This window comes from Chiloscyllium plagiosum, unplaced genomic scaffold (assembly GCF_037043375.1).
Source record: "Chiloscyllium plagiosum isolate Xiang-an unplaced genomic scaffold, Cpla_swu_hap1 HiC_scaffold_4, whole genome shotgun sequence".
Taxonomy (NCBI): domain Eukaryota; kingdom Metazoa; phylum Chordata; class Chondrichthyes; order Orectolobiformes; family Hemiscylliidae; genus Chiloscyllium; species Chiloscyllium plagiosum.
This window is the reverse complement of record NW_028270142.1, coordinates 2,667,319-2,688,283: the sequence shown is the minus strand read 5'-3', so window position 1 is coordinate 2,688,283 and position 20,965 is coordinate 2,667,319. Positions and strand designations below refer to the sequence as shown.

The following is a 20,965-nucleotide window of genomic DNA, read 5'->3' as shown; positions in this document are numbered from 1 at the left end:
ATCTAATCTAATTCCTGGGAATCCTTATTCAACCACAATTGCAATAAGTATGCATTAGCTCATGTCTAGCTTCATGAAGGATAGCACCATCCCCCCTCCCCCGGCCAGCTTGTTGTTTTGTTAAAATAGAAGAGGTTGAGGTAGAGACAGGAAATATCACAACATTTAAAAAACATTTGGATGGTCACTTGGAGCACCCCAGCATCAAAGGCTATGGGCCAAGTGCTAGATAAAAGGACGTCAGTTGATAAGTGCTTTCTGATTGTCATAGACATGATGGGCCGAAGAAACTCTCTCCCGGCTACAAAACACATGAATACTCTCTACGTTTTCCCACCACCTGGAAGTGTTTTAGAGAGACGTTCCATCAAGGCATTCAAAAGATGATTATTTAAGTTAAAATATCATGTAGGATTAAGGAAAAAGATCAAGGAGAATAGCTTAAGGCCATGATAGTCCTTTGGAGACAGACCTGAGGGTCTGACTGACCTTCTGTTCATAACAGCTCTGTGATTGGATGTAGGTTTGCTCCCTGGAAGGTTAATTTCCAGATGTTTCATCACCCTTATAGATAACATCTTCAGTGGGCCTCAGGTGAAGCACGGTACATGATTCCTGCTTTCTATATTTTCTAAACCCAAACATATAAATAGAAAGCAGGAATCATTTACAGTGCTTCACCTGAGGCCTACTGAAGATGTTACCGAGTAGGGTGACAAAATGTCTGGAAATTAACCTTCCAGCTCAGCGAGCAAACCTACATCCAGAACCTCAACCTGAGCTATAAATCTTCTCAAAACTCGCTAAGTTCTGTGATTCTCTGTGATAAAGTTATCAATTTTCTGATTAACATGAGCAATTTGACAGAAGCTCATATAAACAATTTTTTTTGTGGAAGGATTTGTGTGTGTGCGCGTGTGGAACAGACAGAGAGAGAGATAGAGAGCTAAGGCCTTGATAGATGTGCACATACAAGTGTTTGGGTTGCTGGTGATGAATGGCATCTTCAGCACCTCAACGAGATTCCATATCCCTCACCTCAGGATTCCTCAGCTCCCTGATAATTATGGAAATCGGTGAACATGGGCATGTTTTGAACTAGGATCAGACGAACCAAGTTGAGTGAACTAGTTCACACTGCCACCATATTCTATACTGTCTGGGTAAACAGGACAGATTGCAATAGATTGCATATTGCTCTGGTACACGTGCGTTGTGTGTGAGCTCTTTTGATTTCAGTTGTTGGAAGCTGCAGCTCTAGAGTGGATCCACCCACTGACGTGGACTATCTAGTTTGGTTAAAATCAGAGAGAGAGTTGCTTGTTCGGTGCTGCAAGTCCGAGGTAGGATAGCGTATCATTTCACTGCAAGAATCAGAGTGTAACAGCAGAGGCAGGATCAGTATCCAGGATAGATTTGCACTTTTATTGTGTATTGATTGACAGTTTATGGGAAATTCCCGGTAAGTACGTTGCAAAATATTTTGGATTTAACCAGCAACTTTTAAAAGGAGGTATAATCTCCGGTTTAATAGTGTGACTTTCAGACTTCCGGCTGCGGGTTGAGTTAACGCTTTGTGATGGGGAGGGAGTTTTCAGGAAATAAAAAAGAACAGGTTTCAGTCTGCACGGTTTACCTTGGTCATTGAGATGAAAAACCGTAAAGGAGGATTATCCAGTAACGTTTCTCCTTTTAATAAATATCACGCTGGGTTTTAAAAATAACTGAGATTTATACTTAAGGGAGAGTGAAACTGGATTCTCGTGACATTTTTCTTTGACAAAATTCATCGCAGTAATAAAAGATTCCCTTACAAAGGGGAGTGGTCTTACTCCTGCCATCCTAAAGAGGTCAGTTTGGTCGGAGACCAGAATTCGGGCCCTCTTAAAATCATTTCCAACTGCCCTGGGAATCGGTCCAGTCACACTAACATCGACCTAAAAACTCTCCCAGGCTAAACTTTTCCTTTTAAACTGTACTCTGTTCGGAAATGTTATGACACACCCCTGGAGCAATGGGGGACCTGAACGCGGACCTCCTGGTTCACAGGTAGGGACAATATCACTTCGCTAGAAGAGCCCAGGATTGAACCCACTAACAAAGTTGGAGTTAATTCACTGACCAGGTGAGTGTGGTTGCACAGATCTTACTTTGACTGAACCGTCTCTGGTGTTGCAGAGTGTAAACTCACACTGTGTTAAATTACACAGCGCAGAAACCACTTGTTGAACTTGTCTGAGTGTATTCGGCTTCTGGTATTGTTAGATTAGAAACTGGAAGCGTGAATTTCAGATTCTCCAAGGTGACAGATAATGAGCGGCAACTGTTTGTTCAGCAACTGGTCAGATTGCTGTTTCCAATGAGTTAGTGATTTGTGTAATTGTGTTTTAAAGGCTAGATTGCTCGGTAGTTTATATAATCATCGTGTTTTGTCCAGGGTACAGCTGGGAAGCAGAGTGCAGCTGGGATTGTTCACTACAGGAGCTGCCTACCCCATGGCTGACAGCACATTGATTGAGGAGAGCCGACCCTATGGCTATAAGGAGGGTTTGGAATGGGGCTATGAAGAAGGTGAGCTGGACAACTTTCTTAAAGTGGATCAATGGAAACATGGTATTTCACCCCCATTGGTATGCGTTTTCTTCATTAAAGAAACCATTATCAAGTTAAACTTTGTGTTTTAAAGTATTTTGTCTTAATGTTTGTCTTTGCTGAGAGATTTAATACAAACAGATATCCCTATCCCTTTGTAGGTACATAGTGAGCTTCCTTTTGAGAAGTTTTGGCTTATTAGATATTTTTTAAAGTCACCTCATTCCAAATCTGAGGTGATCAACTGTCATAAAAATTATTTGCATTTTTGATTAATATGATAATTTGTAAACTGTCCAACTCTCTTTTTGTGTTAAAATTAACCCATTGCTTCAACTTTAGCCTGGGAAAAAGCTTCTATTTGATTTTTGAATCTAACTTTAATTTTGTCATGTTTAAAATCCGTTTTAAAAGTATGAATTCTGAAAGTGAGTACAATTGCTGTGAATTGCTCTATTTCAGGAGTGGAATGGGGACTGTTGTTTCCTGAAGCAAATGGAGAGTATCAGTCCCCGATAAACCTGAACTCCAGAGAGGCAAAGTACGATCCTTCACTATTGGAAGCACGTTTATCACCAAATTATGTTGTTTGTCGAGATTCTGAAGTAATTAATGATGGTCACACTATTCAGATACTGCTGAAGTCCAAATCAGGTTTGTAAAAATGTGAAACTTGCCCATGTTGTGCAATAGATTATGAAATGTTGCTTTAGAATGTGCATCTTGCTCAAAGCATCATTTTGTTTTTCTTGTCATAATGTATGATAGGAGAGCTGCCCATGTAGATGGAATAATCCATTCTGTTTTACTATGCTGTTGTTCAGACTCCCCAGTAGATTAATATTGTGTAACACACAACATAAACAGGGCTAAATAAAAACTGAGACACTGCAGGAAAAACTCAGCAGGCCTGGCAGCACCTGTGAAGAGAAATCAGAGGAAGGATCACTGGACGTTATCTCTGATTTCTCTTCACAGATGCTGCCAGACTTGCTGAGCTTTTCCAGCAACTTTGGTTTTTATTTCTGATTTACAGCATCCAGTTATTTTGGTTTTCAATGTTTAGAGGACATTCTTTCTCTTAATTTCACTCACTCCAATGAAACAAAATTGTTTTCCAGAGAAGGTGACTGGATTTCTATCTAAATCCAGTTTTTATGTCAGAATTGACCTCCATGGCACTGGTTTGAATTTTACCCCAATGCTGTCCTGCTGGAAGATGACACTGACTTCGCACAATATTGAACATTTTTTTTTTTCAGAAATGATTTAATGGTTATGAGCTCTTCCAGGATTCAGGCTTGTGTTGTGCATTTTGTCTTTTAAGTATATATTAAAGAATATTGAACTACACGACACAGAACAACATGCTGGATAAATTGTAAGCTCCTGAATGAAACTATAAATAAGTCTACGATCTGTGGCTGTTCATGTTTAAGGCAGAAACATGAACAAAAACAGAAATAGGAGCAGCACGAGGCCATTTGGTTCTTCAAGACTGTCCCATCATTCAATAGGATCATAGCTGATTATCCAACTCCATTGCCTGTTCCTGCTTTTTCCTCACACCATTTGATTCTTTCAGCTTTAAGAACTATTTCTAACTTCTTGGAAACATTCTAATGTTTTGGCTTCAGCTGCTTTCTGTGACAGAGTTCCACTGGTTCACCACACTCTCCTAGATGAAGAAATCTCTCCTTGAGTCGAGAATGAATCGGGTTTGCTGCATTTATTAAGTCCTGTTCACTTACTTTGTTGCCTCTTTAACAAGTACACTTCTGAATTGATTGGGTTAAATTTTACAAACTGGCTGTGAGGCAGTTTCCTCATTCACTTTGAGCACAGATCAAAGGTCAGTCTGCTTACACCATAGAGAACAGGATTGGCCAATCGGGCCTTGAGCCTGCTCTTCCATTCAGTAGGATCATGGCTGATTCAACGTTCCTCATATCCCTATCTAGTTCTGTGTCCTTGCAGAATAGGAAATTATATATAGATGAAGCAAGATTGGGTACTAATGAAATGTATATGTAAGCAAATGGGTCTTTGCTGCTCTCTGGTGAGGTTCAAACTTGTGGAAAATTAGACTTTGTTCCTTGATGTTGAAAATCATCGTTTTCAGATTTTTCCTTGTTGGCCCAATTAACTGACTTGCCATTGCCCACATTGATCAGGGTTGGGAAAATGAAGCCTGAGGAAATCATAATGATTCCCATAACCAAACTCCACCCCCTACTTGTGCATTCTTTTGGGTCACAGGTTACTTTGTCCAATTTCCGGGTCACAGGTTACTCTGTCCAATTTCCTTTTGAATGTTTGCAGTAAATCCTACAAGGTTGACAGTTGGGCGAGAGTGAGGACTGCAGATGCTGGCGATCAGAGTGATGCTGGAAAAACACAGCAGGTCAGGCAGCATCCGTGGAGCAAGAACATCAACGTTTCGGGCAAAGCCTTTCATCAGGAATGAGGTTGGGAGCCTCTGGGGTGGAGAGATAAATGGGATGGGGGTGGGGAGAGAAGGTAGCTGAGAGTGCAATAGGTGGATGGAGGTGGGAGTCAAGTGATAAGTCAGCGAGGAGGATAGGTGGGAAAGACTATGGACTGGTCATGAGGATGGTGCTGAGCTGAAAAGTTGGAACTCTGGTAAGGTGGGGGGAGGGAAAATGAGGAAGCTGGTGAAGCCCACATCGATGCCCTGGGCTTGGAAGGTCCCGAGGCAGAAGATGAGGCGTTCTTACTCCAGGCATCGGATAGTAAGGGAGTGGCGGTGGAGGAGGCCCAGGACCTGCATGTCCTCAGCAGTGTGGGAGGGGGAAGTTGAAATGTTGGGGATGACAACTGTCAAAATAAGTATCTCTTAAACAATCAACCTGATTCGATACATTTGAATTTATATCTGTGCTCCACAGATCTCTCTATTGTACCAAACTCCAATGTCTAATCCACACGTATCTCATCTAATTTCATTTCTATATTTATTAGAACTCTTATCAAATCACTTCAAGATCATGTACTGGACTAAGAGTAGATCATACAGCCTTTGAGCCAAAGACTATGCTTCTGTGTTCTTGATTATAAATTATAGTCCCATAGTCTCAAATCCATAACCAGTGGAAACAATCTCTCGCTCCCCTTCATGTCTACATTCTTTCAGAGTCAAGTTTCCCAGCTCTCTCAATCTGTAACTTTGTTTTTAATGTGATGTTAATCTTGTAACTCTCTACTGCACCTTTTTCCTTGGGACCACTCAATAATAATAATATTGAGTGTGAGGAAATGGAGTCTGGATACACTATGGTAAATAAGGCTGAATCAACAGGGTTATTGTGTTTGGATTTGCTTGGCTTGGCAATACATCAGAACATGCACTTTAGATTAATTTAATGATACTAGTGAACCATCAACAATTTATCCACATCCTAAATTGTCTTGTTCAATAGCTTTCAACACACAATATTGGTGCTGGCCCAAACCACACAGATAAAACTAGATATTAAATGACACTTACAGAAACCAGACCGGTTCTCTCAATCGCAGCTGTGCATATCTGGGGAGGTGATGTGCTAGTGGTATTACCGCTGGATTGTTCATCCAGAGACCAGGGAAAGGTTCTGGGAATCTGTTTGATATGCACCATGGCAGGCAATGGAATTTGAATTCAATATAAAAAAAATCTGGAATGAAGAGTCTACCGATTATAACAAATCCATAATGAGAAAAGCCCATCTGGGTCACTAATGTCCTTTTAGGGAAGGACACTGCCATCCTTACCTGGTCTGGTCTACATGTGACTCCAGACCCACAGCAATGTGATTGACTCTTAACTGCCCTGTGGGCCATAAGGGAGGGAAATAAATGCTGGCCTAGTCAGTAATACCCTCATCTTGTGAATGTTTTTATTCTTATTCAATCTATTTTTCTTGTTGAAGGTTGTAAACACTTTTTTTTTCAAAACAGTATATCATCTAAATCCACTTTTGATATGTCTTTTCTGATTAAAGGGTGAACAGCAAGACCCTTAGCACCAATTCTCCACGGCAAAAGATGGTTCCTATGTAGAACCTCAGTGATCTGAGGCTGGAACAATTCCTTAACTGTAAAATGTCGCTGCTGGGGTCACAGGACAGAATCTAATTAACTATTCCATTCTTCTACAACATGAGGTTGTTCTATTATACAGTTGACTAATTGTTTGTTTTTGTAGAGTAATCATTGCTGCTAAAGAGAAAATGTGGGAGTTCATGCATAATAAGGGCTTACAAACTTTATAAACATAGACTGATACTATTATTGACTGGGGCACTTTCCCCCTGCTTTTCTTTGAATAATAGTATGTTTATTTGTTCATTCACTTGGAGTTTGGGCTCTGGATGGCATCTACAACAAATCAGAAGATTAATTATGGATTGGGAAAATAAAAAAAATTAAGCTATTAATTTCCATGTAATATAAAAATAAATCACTTAAGTTGCATTATTATGCAGAAATTCTCTTTTTGCCTCAAAGAGGAACCAAACCTATTCAAATAGGGCACAATAATGAGGAAGAGAATCTGTCCTCACTTTCCTAAAGTTCTAGATATTTAATGAGAATGGTGTTATTATTTGCAGATTTAGAATCCCCACAATAACCTGGTCTACTTCTGTCATCTTTCTGATTTTAAATCACTTCATTAAGGCACTATTTTTAACTCCAATGGAATAAGTGCAGGGATTTAATATTTTTCTATTAGCCTACTTTCTGGACTATTTTATGACCTGCAAGAGGAAGATTTTTCAAAGTGTTTTTGTACTGTTTCCATTGATTTTGATCGATTTCAGCTCCGACTAATCTCAAAGCATTTCATTCTATGTTTATAACAGATGAAAATGTATTTGGAAAGTTAATGTCTATAAGCAACTTAAGTTTTATGTTAAATTTATGGATTTTTTTTTGATCATTGACAGTTTTAACTGGTGGCCCACTGCTTGGAAGTCATGAATATGAATTACACGAGGTTCGATTTCACTGGGGCAAAGAGAACCAGCGTGGTTCTGAACACACTGTTAATTTTAAAGCATTTCCAATGGAGGTAAGGGTCAGACCAAAATGGGTGCTTGTAAATTGTAAAGATTTGTAATGGAATGCGTGAGATTTAAGACACACCTCTTTTGGAAATTGAAAAACAAAGCCAAAAAACGCAGATGCTGGACATCTAAAACAAAAACAGCAACTATTGGAGCAACTCAGCAGGTCAGTGAAGAGAAAGCAGAGTTAACGTCTCCATTCCAGTCACCTTTCTTCAGACCTGAAAGTTATCTCTGCTTTCTCTCCACAGATGTTATTGGACCTGCTAAGTTTCTCTAGCAATTTGTTTTGGTTCTCCAAAGTTGTGGTGTTTCTCAGTTACTACTTCCTGCTGAGTATCCAGTCCAAACAAGTTTCTTAATGCATTGTGGGAACTCAATAATATGTAAGATTTTTGGATTTTTCTGAGCATTCAGCAGGTCTTTCTCAGCTAGTGTTGAGGAATTAGATGCTGAATCCTGTGTAGCTTTGCTGTCAGTTTGTTTTTGAGTTGCTTTTTTCTTTATCCACTCTACCCCCTCCAAAATGTTCAGAGCTTGTTGGGCATTACCTCAATAATTCAGCTTGTTTTTGTTGTGTTACTTCCCTGGAGTGTCAGAGGCTGAGGGGTGACCTTGGAGGTTTATAAAATCATGAGGGGCATGGATAGATAAGATCCTTTCCCTGGAGTCCATAACTAGAGGGCACAGGTTTCGGGTGAGAGGAGAAAGATTTAAATGTGACCTAAGGGGCAATTTTAAAGCATTTTCAGTGGAGGTAAGGCTCAGACTGAAATGGATATTTGTAAATTGTAAAGATTTGTAAAGGAATACATGACGTTTTAAGGCAGCTTTTTCTGGAAATTGAAAATCAAAACCAAAAACTGCAGAAGCTGTATTCTGAAATAAAAACAGAGGGTGGTGTGTGTGTGGAATGAGCTGCCCAAGAAAGTGGTGGAGGCTGGTACAATTGCAGCATTTAAAAGGTGTCTGGGTGGGTATGTGTATAGAAAGGGTTTAGAGAGACATGGGCCAAGTGCTGGCAGATGGGACTAGATTAATTTAGGTTAGTTGGTCAGCATGAACAAGTTGGACTGAAGTGTCTGTTTCTGTGCTGTACATCTCTATGACCTGCTCTTGGATGGGAATGGGTGGTGGAGAAGGGGATGGTTCCTTTGGAGGTATGAGGTCTTTACATTTTGTATCATAACTTGAAGGCCTGAAGATTTGAATGTGCATTTAAAAATGTTTAATAAACAGAAAATAAAGAAAAAAAAATACTGCTGACTGTCCTCGGTATTGCAGCCTTGAATCTCTACAGCTTTTTATCTGGCAACAGGAAGTAATAATTTGTTCTGAAGTGACTCCATGGAGCATTAAAAGGTCATTCTCTATCTTTTTTTTTGTTTTCCAAGTCAGTCACTTAATTCTGCTGCCTTCAAATAGGGCCATCTATCACTCAGAACATTCCATAAAGTGGGAACTCTGAAATTCTATTTTCATTTAAAAATAGGAGCAATGAATGGCAGAGCTGAAAGACCAGAATCTGGTGAAAAGATTCTTGATCTTGCTTTATAAATGGTCATGCTGCACTGGCCAAGTCTATTTAACAAAGGTTCAGATTTTGGCTGTATTTTACACAGCAGCTTAAGTTACTGCTTGAAGACATGGAAGCTGGTGGGGGTGACTGGGTTATTCAGTATTCCCTTCCTTCGGTTGTGGTAACTCACTTACCTGTAGCAGAAAGTGATCCAGGGTGACAGTGAGAACATGTGAATGAGGAGCAGGTTCAGTGAACACAGTCTGTAGGAAAATCACTGAAAACAGCATCTTCTTATCCTGGCATTGCATTGAATGCAAGTTTCTGACAGAGCTTGGAAAAAGTAATTGCCCTGTATTGTTGTTCTTTGTAGTGGGGCTTGGGGTAAGGACATGACCTCAAAGTCTTTGAACTCCTTTATTGAGTCCTGAGGGCTTCAGGTCCCCAAGTGGAAAATGAGGTGCTATTCTTCCAGCTTAGGCTGAGCTTCACTGGAGCACTACAGCAAGCCTGAGACTGAGATGTTAACCAGGGAACAGGGTGGGGTGTTAAAGAGGCAGGTAACTGGAAGCTCGGTCTTTTATTTGTTTGCGGGTGCAATGTAGCTGTTCGGTGAAGTGGTCACCCAGTCTACATTTTTCCCAGTGTAGAAGATATGCCCACATTGTGAGCAGCGAATGCAGTAGACTAGATTGTGAAAAGTGCAGGTATAGCTCCACACACGAGGCCTTGTCATCGCATGGGCTGCTATCCTATTCAACCCCTTGTCAGGTACTAATGTTCCCCATTAGCAGCTCTTCATTCTCCCAGACTGACCTTTACCCATTCCTTTGTCGGTCCAACTGTTTTTCTCTATCTCCAATTATTGTTTATTCCCCCCCACCCCGTGTCCATATCTTCTGTGTAAAAAATTAACCTTTTCTGAGCAGCAATCAGTTCCTGAAGAAGGGTCTCCGATCCAAAATGTTAACCCTGCTTTCTCTCCACAGATGCTGCCAGACCTGATGAGGTTTTCCAGCAATTTGTTTTTGTTTTTGATTTTTTTTTTAATATCCACAGTTATGGAAGACATGGAAGCATCTCATTGGGACAATGTGTCAGGATACCAATGCAAGAGGAAACTCACCACTTTGGGGAGAATGCTGATTAGTTGACAGACTCTGGTAGAGGTGTTGCTTTGGAGATTTAACCCACCATTACAGATTGACAGTTAACTGTCAGTCTTTGTTTAAATTTTAAACCTACCATGTTGTGCTGAGGAATTTCCTTGAAATGAATCACTAAATGGCTGATATCTATTTTGTTGAAATGGGCAGAATATGTACATGTTCTTTCTGCCCACAACAAATAGGGTCCTGTGTATTTAACACATTGGAGCTTTCAGTGCACACATTGGTCGCACTGAAACATAGAAACATAGGAGCAGGAGTAGACCATTCGGTCCTTCAAGCCTGCTCCACTATTCAATACAATCATGGCTGACCATGCAATCTCAGTATCCCTTCCCCCCCCCCCCCCCCCCCCACTCCACAAGCCCCCCCCACCCCCAATCCCTTTCGCCACAAGGGCCATATCCAGTTCCCTCGTGAATCTATCTAATGGACTGGCCCCAACAGCTTCTGGCGGGAGAGAATTCCACAGGTTCATAACTCTGAGTGAGGAAATTCTTCCTCATCTCAGTCCTGAATGATTTACCCCTTGTTCTGGACTTTCTCAACATCGGGAACATTCTTCCCACATCTACCCTGTCCAATCCCATCAGGACTTTGTTCCTATGAGATTCCCCCTCTTCTAATTTCAAGAAAGTACAAGCCCTGTCTATCTGATCTATCTTCCTAAATCTGATCTGATCCTAATGCCTGACAGTGAAGCGATTTTAGTCATGCAGGAGGAGGAAGATAAGCCAATTATGTGATTGTGGGTTACAATTAGAGAATAATTAAACTAGGGGAGTGCAGACCACCCTCGAGCAATCGAGAAGCTGGTTGTTAACCATCTCAAAGCTGGAGAGAGGATAAGGGAGGGATAGGTGTTGTAGTCCCAGAACAGATTTCCATACCTGAAGGATTTGGAGGTATTCAGGCTTGGAGTTCTGTGCTAATTAGGAATAAACCACTGGGCTACACTTGGATGATGGCAATCTAGTCATTAATGAAAACTGAAGAATACAACATGTGACAATCTTTGTCATGAAAATTTTGTATCTTGCAATCTTATTTTCCACAACCACCTGATGAAGGAGCGTCGCTCTGAAAGCAAGTGCTTCCAATTAAACCTGTTGGGCTATAACCTGGTGTTGTGTGATTTTAAACATGTGCCAATGTTCTCTGCTTCTTCGTTGAGGCAGTCTGATTGCTGTGTGAGCAGTTAGACTACATTGTGAATGAGGATTACCGTTTTCAGGGCTCTGTGTTGAAGAGCATGACCAAACCCCTGCCATTTCATGGACACACCTACTAAGAAGATTGAACGTAGTAAGTCGGAGCTGGTTAGTGGGTTTAATATTGTGCATTTGAAAATTGTGGCTGATGTTCCTTGTATTTCCTGACATGGTGCTGGACCCAAGTAACTGGAAGTGGAGTCATACAGTTGACACTGGATGACCTCTTTTGTGTCTTCCCACTGCATTTTTTTTACAGACTTTGTCTGCTTAATTTAAGCAAATTTTATTTAAGATTGTCTTATGCAGAGACCTGAACTATTTTTACTGCTGATTCTTCTGAAAACCTATGAGATCTGTATTCTGTGTGAGACCTCTTCCCTTCCCCACAAAACCTAAGTATCTTCTGTGACTAAATTATTTGTTTATGCCTGATATTTGGAGCTACTGCAGCTTTCTGTAAAAGCAGTGAGTTGAGCATTAGTGTGTTCGGGAGACTGGCATCTAATTCTGCTGTGACGTCAGAGTAAGAAGATAATACTTTCATAATGCCTTGGTTTTAAGTATGCCTTTGGGCATTCTAGGTTCCAACAGTTAACTATCATTGAACTGGTCTTTTTTTTTTAATATTTACAATATCTGTATTTTCAGCTCCATCTTATCCATTGGAACTCTACTTTGTTCAAAAATGTTGATGAAGCTCTGGGAAAGAAAAATGGAATAGCGATCATTGCTTTGTTTGTCCAGGTAAGAATTTGTTTACAATCAAACAAATGCTTTGCCCTCACCTGGAAGGATGGCAAATTGTTCGGAAATAGATTGCCTTGTTGTTCATGTTTCACTTTTGCAGCCTCACATGAAGTGTAATGGTTGGGCAGTGTTTTGCAACCTATTTCAATGTGGAAAATAGAAGTGCAGATGTATTTGGGATAAGGGGAAATGTAAATGAGAAATTAGCAAAGCACCACAATTTTAGGAATCTAATGGTAATGTACAGGCTTTGTTCCTTAGCATTTGTGTGCATCACGTGAATAAATGAACAATTAAATACTTGGCTCTTAACCTCCCCATGTCTGTCTTAATAGATTGTGGCTTACCAGAGGGGTACTAATATCCTGGGTGGGAAATTTTGCTGGTGGTATTTGGGTGGGTTTAAACTAGCTCAGCAAGGGGATGGGAACCTGAGGTGTAGTTCCAGTGCACAGGAGGATGAGAGTAGGGAGGGTATGGACAGGATTTCAGGGTCACAGGAATGTGCTGGCAAACAGCAAACTGGTTTGAAGTGTGTTTACTTCAACGTCAGGAGTATCTGGAATAAGGTAGGTGAGCTTGCAGCATGGATAGGTACCTGGGACTTCAATTTGTGGCCATTTCATAGACACTGATCGAGCAGGGTCAGGAATGGATGTTGCAGGTTCCAGGGTTTACATCTTCCAGTAAGATTAGGGAAGGTGGTAAGAGGGGGAGGTGTGGCCTTGTTAGTCAAGGACAGTATAACGGTGGATGAAAGAACGTTTGATGAGGACTCGTCTACTGAGGTGGTATGGGCTGAGGTTAGAAACATAGAACATAGAAGAATACAGCGCAGTACAGGCCCTTTGGCCCTCGATGTTGCACTGATCCAAGCCCACCTAACCTACACTAGCCCACTATCCTCCATATGCCTATCCAATGCCTGCTTAAATGCCCATAAAGAGGGAGAGTCCACCACTGCTACTGGCAGGGCATTCCATGAACTCACGACTCGCTGAGTAAAGAACCTACCCCTAACATCTGTCCTATACCTACCACCCCTTAATTTAAAGCTATGACCCCTCGTAATAGCTGACTCCATACGTGGAAAAAGGTTCTCATGGTCAACCCTATCTAAACCCCTAATCATCTTGTACACCTCTATCAAGTCACCCCTGAACCTTCTTTTCTCCAATGAAAACAACCCCAAGTGCCTCAGCCTTTCCTCATACGATCTTCCTACCATACCAGGCAACATCCTGGTAAACCTCCTCTGCACCCGTTCCAGTGCCTTCACATCCTTCCTATAGTATGGCGACCAAAACTGCACACAATACTCCAGGTGCGGCCGCACCAGAGTCTTATACAACTGCAACATGATCTCAGGACTCCGGAACTCAATTCCTCTACCAATAAAAGCCAGTACGCCATATGCCTTCTTCACTGCACTATTTACCTGGATGGCAACTTTCAAAGATCTGTGTACATGGACACCAAGATCCCTCTGCTCATCCACACTACCAAGTATCTGACCATTAGCCCAGTACTCCATCTTTTTGTTCCTCTTACCAAAGTGAATCACCTCACACTTACCTACATTGAACTCCATTTGCCACCTTTCTGCCCAGTTCTGCAGCTTATCTATATCCCGCTGTAACCTGCCACATCCTTCCTCACTGTCAACAACTCCTCCGACTTTCGTATCATCCGCAAACTTGCGCACCCAACCTTCTAGCCCCTCCTCCAGGTCATTTATAAAAATGACAAACAGCAATGGTCCCAAAACAGATCCTTGCGGAACACCGCTAGTAACGGCACTCCAAGATAAACCTTTACCATCAACTACTACCCTCTGTCTTCTTCCATCCAGCCAATTCCTAATCCAAACCTCCAACTCGCCCTCAATGCCATACCTCCGTATTTTTTGCAGTAGCCTACCATGGGGAACCTTATCATACGCCTTACTAAAATCCAAATACACCACATCTACCGCTTTGCCCTCGTCCAACTCCTTAGTCACCTTCTCAAAGAATTCAATAAGGTTTGTGAGGCACGACCTGCCCTTCACAAAACCATGTTGACTATCCTTGATCACATTATTCCTATCCAGATGTTCATAAATCCTATCCCTTACAATTCTCTCTAAGACTTTGCCCACAACAGAAGTGAGACTCACTGGCCTATAGTTACTAGGGTTATCCCTACTCCCCTTCTTGAACAAGGGGACGACATTTGCTAGCCTCCAGTCTTCTGGCACTACTCCTGTAGACAACGAGGACATAAAAATCAAGGCCAATGGCTCTGCAATCTCCTCCCTTGCTTCCCAGAGAATCCTAGGATAAATGCCATCAAGCCCAGGGGACTTATCTAAACAGGAGAGAAGAGGTCACGTTGCTGGGCGTATCTTGTAGGCCTCTGCAGGGATGTGGAGAAAAGGATCAGCACAACGTTTCTGGGCAGGAGTGATAGGAATAGGGTGATCATTCTGGGGGACTTTAACTTCCCCAACATTGACTGGAAATGCTATAATTCTAGTACGTCAGATGGATCCATTTTTTTCCAATGTGTGCAAGATGGTTTCCTGACACAGTATGTCGAAGGGCCAATGAGGAGAGGCCACACTGGATCTGGTGCTTAATAATGAACCAGGTCAGGTGTTTGATTTAGTGGGAGGTCAGCACTTTGGAGAGAGTGACCATAATTCCGTTACGTTTAGTTTAGCGATGGAAAGGGATAGGTACATGCCACAGGACAAGAGTTATCGATGGGGGAAGGGCAATTATAATACGATTAGACAAGACTTAGGAGGCATAGAATGGGGTAACAAGTGCAGGGGATGAGAACAATTGAAATGTGGAGCTGGTTTAAGGAACCGATATTGCGTGTCCTTGATAGGTATGCTCCTGTCAGGCAGGGAGGAAGTGATAAGGTAAGCGAATCGTGGTTTATTACAGAAATTGCATCTCTTGTTAAGTGGAAGAGGGAGGCTTATATGACGTTGAGGTGATGGAGAGTTAGAGTAGCTAAGAAGGATTTAAAGAGAGTCAAGAACAGCAAGGAGGGGACATGAGCAGTCTTTAGTGAATAGCACAAAGGAGAGCCCTAAAGCTTTCTAGAGGTATGAGGAATAAAAGGATGACTAGGGTAGGAATAGGGCCAGGCAACATCCGAGGGGCAAGAAAATTGACATTTCAGGCCAGAGCCCTTCGTCGACCCTTTCCTGAAGAGGGGCTCTGGCGTCTATGCTGCCTGACCTGCTGTGCTGTTCTAGCAACACCCACTCAATTCTGATCTCCAGCATCTGCAGACCCCACTGTCTCCTAGCACTAGGGCCAGTCAAAGACTGAAGTGGGAAGTTGTGTGTGGACCCTGTGGAGATCAGAGAGGTGCTAAACGAATATTTCTCATCTGTTTTCAATCAGGAAAAGGAGAATGTTGTAGAGGAGGAGTGGGATACAGGATATTAGACTAGAAAGGATCGAGGTTAATTATGAACAGCTGTTATCAATTCTAGAAGGAGTGAAAGTAGACAAGTCTCCTGGGCCAGATGGGATTCTCTGGGAAGCCAGGGAGGAAAGGCGGAGCCTTTGGCTTTAATATTTGAGTTGTTATTGTCTGCAGGTTTAGTACCAGAGGACTGGAGGATTGCAAATGTTGTGCCCTAGTTCAAGAAGGGCAATAGAGATGACCCAGGTAATTATAGACCAGTGAGCCTTACATCTGTTGGAGGAAAGGATTGAGAGATAGGATTTATAATCAACTAGCAAGCAACAATTTGATTTCAGATTGTTTCATCAAGGGCAGGTCATGTCTCACAAACCTCATTGAGTTTCTTGAAGGTGACCAAGCATATAGATGAGGAGAGGGCAGTTAACGTGGTATACATGGACTTCAGTAAAGCCTTTGATAAGGTTCCACATGGTAGGCTATTGGAGAAAATGCAGAGGAATAGAATTGAGGGTGATTTAGCAGTTTGGATTAGAAACTGGCTTTCTGGAAGAAGGCAGCAAGTGGTGGTTGATGGAAAATATTCAGTCTAGAGTCCAGTTACTAGTGGTGTGCTACAAGGATCTGGTTTGGGACCACTGCTGTTTGTCCAAATTATAAATGACCTGGATGCAGGCACAGGTGGATGGATTGGTAAATTTGCATGACACTAAAGTCGGTGGAATAATGGACACTGGAAGAATGTTACAGGTTGCAGGGGGACTTGGATAAACTGCAGAATTGGGCTGAGAGGTGGCAAATGGAGTTCAATGGAGCTAAATGTGAGGTGATGCACTTTGGGAAGAATAACAGGAAGGCAGAGTACTGGGTCAATGGAAAGATTCTTGATAGTGTGGATGTGCAGAGGGATCTTGGAGTCCATGTGCATAGATCCCTGAAAGTTGACACCCAGGTTGATAGTGTTGTTAAGAAGGCATACAGTGTGTTAGTTTTAATTGGTCAAGAGATTGAGTTCCGGAGCTGTGATATCATGCTGCAACTATACAAAACGCTAATGTGGCCGCACTTGGAATATTGTGTACAGTTCTGGTCGCCCCATTACAGGAAGGATGTGGAAGCATTGGAAAAGGTGCAGAGGAGATTTACCAGGATGTTGCCTGGTCTGGAGGGAAGGTCTCGTGAGGAAAAGCTGAGAGACTTCGGTCTGTTCTCATTTGGAGAGAAGAAGACTAAGAGGTGATTTAATAGAGACATACAAGATGATCAGAGAACGAGATAGGGTAGACAGTGAGAGTCTTTTTTCTTAGGATGATGACATTGGCTCGTACGAGGGGGCATAGCTGCAAATTGAGGGTTGATAGACTTAAGACAGACATCAGAGACAGGTTCTTTAGTCAGGGAGTGGTAAGGGCGTGTAATGCCCTGCCTGCCAATGTAATTAATTCGGCAACGTTAGGGGCATTTAAACAGTTCTTGGATAAGCATATGGATGATGATGGGATAGTGTAGGGGGATGGGCTTAGGTTAGTTCACAGGTTGGTGCAACACTGAGTGCTGTACAGGTCTCTGTTCTATGTTTTATGTTCTATTACCAATCCAGAATTGGAGGAACACCAAGTCCAAGGATTGTAGGGGTGAAGGGGTTTAGTTGTAGGTTGGGATGATGAGTGTTAAGACAAAGAACTTCTATTTGCTTGCACAGTTGACCAGCAGTCTAAGTTCATCTGTGTAGCTGTTACCTTTGTATTATAACAGATGTCCTTCTGTGGGTAATTCAATATTGCCTGAGAGCTTCAATAGGAAGGACTGCACAGAAGACTGCACTCTAATTAATTCCGTTGATGCACAGGGAAACATGAACAATGTGGTCGAAGGTGTTGCGTTCCTTGTAGAGCTGATTTGAAGCTATTTTTGGCTTTGTCTAAACCCAAAATTTCAACAATCCCACAATCTGTCAGTGTCCCTGCTTTTGGGAGCTAGTACTTTGTTTCTGTTATTTTCCTTTTTAGGCTATGCCTCATTTCAGAAATGTCTGAGCTCCATGTACAGTGGTCAAGTAACGGGACTTAAAATTGCGAAACAATGAAAGTTAGAATGGATAAGTACTTCGAATTGAAGGAGAAATGGCTGACATTTTCAGGAGCGGTTACTAGTGGAACAGAGGTCAATCTGACTGAGAACCTGCTCAGTCCAATACCAATCTAGTCAGCTCAGTTGTGGTTGGGTCAAAATCCTGGAAATGTTCCCCCACCCTGAGGACAGCAGCAATTCAAGCAGGCAGTTTCTCACCAATGCCTCCACAGCAGTTAGGGTTCAGCACTAAATACTTCATCAATGATGCTCTCATTCTGTGAATAAATTACACAGAAGTCTTTTGGCCAATAGTTTTGGAAAGCACGGTGAAGAATGCCAAATAATATTGTATGAGTAACCATCTTTCCTCAGAAGAAGTACAGATGAAAGATGTTGAACTGACCTGAATTTGATTAGGAATCAGCTCTGTCACTTTTTAGCGAACTTTCATGGGGGAGGAGTCCACTCCACACTTGCCCAGGATTTGTATCCTACATGATTGGATACTGTTTATGTTTCACATACAGGGTACAACGATTGGAGCTGACTCCAACCAATGCTGTGAAAAATCCCTCCTCAGTGTTACTGTCCCCTGTAAGGCGTCACGTCACTGAGGAGTCCCTGTGCTACGACAGGAAAGGGTTACTTATCCCACTCCTTTCCCCATGTGGTTGCAGCCTTTTCCAAATCCATTTTCTCGGAGTCTGGAAGGCAGCGCATGGCCTTGCTTGGCTGAGCCTAACAAGAGCCCAAATGGGAGCCTGCGACCCAGAATGGGAATAAAAGAGAATAAATAATTGGCTACAATGTGCCTAGCCCAGGCAGTTGGAATTGAAGCTTCCTCTTTGACAGTACATTTTCTAAATGAAAGAAGGCAGAATTTTGTGATCTGAGGAATCACTGCATCCCTACAGTGTGGAAGCAGGCCATTCACAGATGTTGGGAAGATGTTTCCGTTGGTAGGAGACTCTAGGACCCGAGGGCACAGTCTTCGAGTAAAGGGAAGACCTTCTTTTCGAACGGAGATAAGGAGAAACGTCTTCAGCCAGAGAGTGGGGAATCTGCAGAATTCATTGTCACAAAAGGCTGTGGCGGCCAGGTCATTGAGTATATTTAAGATGGAGATAGGTTCTTGAGCATCAATGGTTATGGAGAGAAAGCAGGAGAATGGGGTTGAGGAACTTAGCAGAGCAGATTCAATGGGCTGAATGGCCTCATTTCTGCTCCTATACCTTATGGTCTTATATGGTCCATCGGGTCCACAGCAACCCTCCCAAAGAGCATCTCACCCAGATCCACCCTGTTACCCTATCCCTGTAACACTGTATTTCCCATAGCTAATCCACCTGGCCACTACATCCTTGCACACTGGGCAATTTGGCATGGGCAATCTACCTAAGGCCATAGGAGCAGAAATGAGGCCATTCAGCCCATCGGGTCTGTTCCATCATTCAATCATAGTTGATTGGGGTTGAAAAACCTTTTCACACCGTAATCTTACAACTGTGGGAGGAAACTGGAGTATCTAGAGGAAACCTGCACAGACTCTGGGAGAATGTGCAAACTCCAGCGAGAGAGAGAAATAAATACCGTCTGGCAAAGGTGAGCAACTGTCCATTTTGGGGGGGAAAGGTAGACACTGCAAGTATTTCCATCCTGTGCTGGGATATTTGGACTGATAGCTGGAGAGGATATTTGGTGTTAAGGGCATAGTTGATGCTGTTGAAAGTTTAAGTCTGGGTTTTGAACAGGCCAGCTGTAGGTCCAATGCTAAACAGGACAGAGATACAGTCTTCAACATTTACAGGATGATTCTATATTGTACTCAGCAAAAATTCCAAAGCTCCAAACACTTTGATCAAGTTCCCAACCCTCTTTTTGATGTTTTCATGCATGACACTGATGCTGTGTCAAACCTCTAGATCTGTGTGCTCGTTGAGCTGGGCAGAGTCTGGATGAGTAAAGGCTTTATCACTCTGTACCATTATCCAAGTTTTCACATTAATTTAAGAAACCAGGGCAGTGGGACATGTGTCAGGAGTTAAGGAGGTTTGACCTATGAGAATCGTAAGTCCTATAAGAATCTTGGTGTTTGTGATGGGAATAAGCAGCAGGTGTGACCAAAGTTGTGGGTGCACACAGAGACTTGGTAAATTGCAGTGTCTTCTGATTACTTGTGACTGACCATAGCAATTGGGAAAGGAAAATATCAAATGTGCAAAAGGACAGAGTGTTGCAGGGATCTGTGTAAAAGATGAGATATAAATGAGATGTCTTGCCTTAATCCATGCCTGGAAGATTATTTTCTGTCCTTGATCCTGAGGTTGCAAACATCTCCATACCATGCCATGTAACTCCTGTTATAGCTGTTTATTAAACTGAAGCTGGATTTCTGAGTGATGTGGCTCTGTAAGGTTCTGCACCTGTGGTTGTCTGTAATCCAGATCTATTTCAGATGTTGCAGAGAATCCCAGTCAATCTCAATCAGCACATGAGCTGCACAATCCAAGCTGCTGTGCCCAAAAGGAAAATACTGTTTGTCCCATTCTGCTTCCCTCACAGATGAACAATTCTCCGTGATTATATATTCTGCTGCTATTCCTCCATCCTCTGTATGTTGAGAGGTGTGACTGGTTCTGGAATGATCCTCAGACTGCACCTTCCAAGCTCATGAGCACCTCTATCTAGGAGGATAAGAGCAGCAGATACATGGGAACACCATGCCTTGCAAGTTCCCCTTCAAGCTACTCACCATCCTGACTTGGAAATATATCAACGTTCCTTCAGTGTCACTGGGTCAAAATCCTGGAATTCCCTCCCGAAGGGCATTGTGGGTCTACCCACAGCACATGGACTGCCGTGGTTCAAGAAGGCAGCTCATCCCCACCTTCTCAAGGGGCAATTAGGGACCTATATTATTACCTATATTAGGTCCCATATTCCCAATTCCTTCGCCTCTGCCACATCTGCTCCCAGGAGGACCAATTCCAATACCGAACGACCCAGACGGCCTCCTCCTTCAAAGACCGCAATTTCCCCTCAGACGTGGTTGTCGATGCTCTCCACCGCATCTCCTCCACCCTTGAGCCACGCCCCTCCAATCGCCACCAGGACAGAACCCCACTGGTTCTCACCTACCACCCCACCAACCTCCAG

The 20,965-nt window shown here is 42.5% G+C and overlaps 1 protein-coding gene across 5 annotated transcripts in view; it reads left to right on the top strand.

Moving 5' to 3' along the window:
• Positions 1-1,308: 1,308 nt before the first annotated feature.
• The window catches only part of ca8 (carbonic anhydrase 8 (inactive)), a 68,097-nt gene continuing 48,440 nt past the window's right edge, over positions 1,309-20,965 (top strand). The window contains exons 1-5 of one of the 5 annotated variants that reach the window (XM_043689316.2): positions 1,309-1,462; positions 2,438-2,571; positions 3,055-3,246; positions 7,539-7,663; positions 12,209-12,304. In XM_043689316.2, coding sequence (XP_043545251.1) covers positions 1,449-1,462; positions 2,438-2,571; positions 3,055-3,246; positions 7,539-7,663; positions 12,209-12,304 — 561 coding nt within the window. In that variant the 5' untranslated portion in view covers positions 1,309-1,448. Of the gene's footprint in view, positions 1,463-1,549; positions 2,126-2,437; positions 2,572-3,054; positions 3,247-7,538; positions 7,664-12,208; positions 12,305-20,965 lie in introns of those variants that run through there. The other 4 variants (XM_087985909.1, XM_087985908.1, XM_087985907.1 and 1 more) reach the window with 4 other exon arrangements.